Genomic DNA, 2,569 nt, shown 5'->3' with positions numbered 1-2,569 from the left:
TCTCCAATTTGTCCTCATATTTCCTGAAATGCGGCACCCAGAACTGGACACAATACTCCAGTTGAGGCCATCTCAGCATGAAGTAGAGGGGAAGAATTACTTCTCATGTCTTGCTTACAACAGTCCTGCTCATACATCCCAGAATGATGTTCCCTTTTTTTACAACTGTTTTACATGGTTGACTCATATTTAGCTTGCAGTAGGGCTACACTACTATTTTTAGCACACCATCTGAAGCAGAGCTAGCATGGGTCCATGAACACAAGCTGGGAATAGCATCCCCAGCTCCAGATGCAGATGTGGTCATATTGTTTTCTTCCACAAGATCCTTTCTTTGCTCAGTGCATAGGACAGATACACAAGGGGCAACATTATGGTGGCGTGGGCAACTGTACATGATCTGGCATTTCCTTGCTTTAAAGTTCTTAACTTTACAAGCAAATAAAACTTTCTAGCTAAAGATATATAGATAACACATTACCCCTCTCTACCTCCATTTCCACAACTGTAAAATGAGGAGGCTAACCCTCAGCAGCACTGGGAACATAAGAACATTTGAATGGCTACACTGAGTCAGACCAGTCTCCTCTCTTCTGACAATGGCCAATGCCAGGTGCTTCAGAGGGAATAAACAGACCAGGTAATCATCAAGTGATCCATCCCCTGTCGCCCAATCCCACATTCTGGTAAACGGAGGCTAGTGACACAATCCCTGTCCACCCTGACTCATAGCCATTGATGGACCTATCCTCCATGAACTTATCTCATTAATTTTGAACACTTTTTTAGTCTTGGCCTTCACAACATCCTCTGGCAAAGGGTTCCACAGACTGACTATGTTGTGTGAAGAAATACTTACTTTTGTTTGTTTTAAACCTGCTGCCTATTCATTTCATTTGGTGACCCATTTCATTGGGAAGGTTTAATTAATGACTTGCAGGCAATCTGGGACACTTGTGTGGAAGGTGTTCATAGAAATACAAACTGCAAGGATTGTTGCATCTAGCGTGTCTCCCTCATCTCTTCAGCGATGGAGAACCAGACAGAGGTGAGCGATTTCATCCTCTTAGGCCTGACCAATCTCAAGGGGCTGAAGCACCTCCTCTTCCCTTTCTTCCTCCTGCTCTACATAGCCAATGTGTTGGGAAATGGGACCATCATAGTCATGATAGTGGCCGAGCCCCGGCTCCACACCCCCATGTACTTCTTTCTGGGCAACCTCTCCAGCCTGGACATCTGCTTTTCCACGGTTGCTGTGCCCAAGATGCTGTCTGGTTTCCTGTCTGAGAACCAGACCATTTCCTTTGCCGGTTGCCTGGCCCAGCTCCACTTTTTCCACCTCCTCGGCAGCAGTGAGGCCATGCTTCTGGCTGTCATGGCCTATGACCGCTACGTGGCCATCTGCAACCCGCTGCGCTACAGGCTGGTCATGAGCCCACAGACCTGCCTGCTCCTGGCAGCGGCCACCTGGTCCATCGGCTTCCTGCATGCCCTAATGTCCACAGTCATGATCTGCCGGCTGCATTTCTGTGGCCCCAACCTCGTCTACCACTTCTTCTGTGACATCAAGCCCCTGCTGAGCCTTGCCTGCAGCAGCACGCACCTCAACCTGACCCTGCTCAACATCGATGCCGGGGTCCTTGGTCTGAGTTCCTTCATCCTCACGCTCTTCTCCTACATCTACATCATCTCCTTCCTCCTCCTGAAGGTCCACTCGCAGGAAAGTAGGAGAAAGGCCTTCTCCACCTGCGCATCCCACCTCACTGTGGTGTTTCTTTTCTATATGCCATCCATTAGCAATTACATGATTTCCTTTCCAGGTTTCCCCTCTGAAAGAGACATGATACCCACCCTGATGTATTGCATCATCACCCCAGTTCTGAACCCCCTGATCTACACCCTGAAAAATAAGGAGGTGAAATCCACTCTGAAGAAATTCCTGAACAGAAAACTTTTCCCTGAAAGAATATGAGTTAAATGAAGGGAAACTCCATTCATTTACAATTAAAACACCTTTAGTCTTTGTTGACCTACAGATTTTTATAGCCACGCTGCATTTTTTTCCCCATTTTTTCTCCTTTCTGGTATCTCTACAGAGCAGAATTAAGGTTATTTGGGTACCCTAATGTCATTTCTTAGAACATATTTGGATTCTGTTTAACTTTAATGGTGAATATCCAGTGTGTATTTTGGGAAAATTAAAGCATTCTTGTATTGTATTCTACTCCACATTATTGACATATATCCTGGACCTTAACTCCATCTTAGTTTCTGTGATGGAGAAACTTTCAGTTAGAAGCACAATGGAGGTGAAGAGGGAATGACCGTTAATCATATAAATAAATAAAATCATTGAAATATAGCCTATGCACGATATATCAATGAGTTTTGGTTATATAGGAAGTTGGTAATTTCTGTAACAGAGTAGAATTAAGATGATTTGGGTTCCTTATTTGTGTATTTCCAGAAATCAACACATCAGGATTTCTTAAACCTTAATTGAACTTCTTGGATTTTAACACTTGTTTTGAATAATTAAAACATCTCTGTAATGTCTTTCACTCCTGTT

General features: G+C 44.3%; 1 protein-coding gene across 1 annotated transcript; it reads left to right on the top strand.

Annotated features, from left to right (window-relative positions):
* Positions 1 to 1,030: 1,030 nt before the first annotated feature.
* LOC140897298 (olfactory receptor 12D1) lies at positions 1,031 to 1,972 on the top strand. The gene has a single exon (XM_073309745.1). The coding sequence runs from the start codon at positions 1,031 to 1,033 to the stop codon at positions 1,970 to 1,972; it is 942 nt and encodes a 313-aa protein (XP_073165846.1).
* Positions 1,973 to 2,569: the final 597 nt, after the last annotated feature.

The sequence above is a fragment of the Lepidochelys kempii genome, chromosome 13 (assembly GCF_965140285.1).
Source record: "Lepidochelys kempii isolate rLepKem1 chromosome 13, rLepKem1.hap1, whole genome shotgun sequence".
Taxonomy (NCBI): Eukaryota; Metazoa; Chordata; order Testudines; family Cheloniidae; genus Lepidochelys; species Lepidochelys kempii.
The sequence above is the reverse complement of the archived record's forward strand: the minus strand, read 5'-3'. Positions and strand labels throughout refer to the sequence as shown.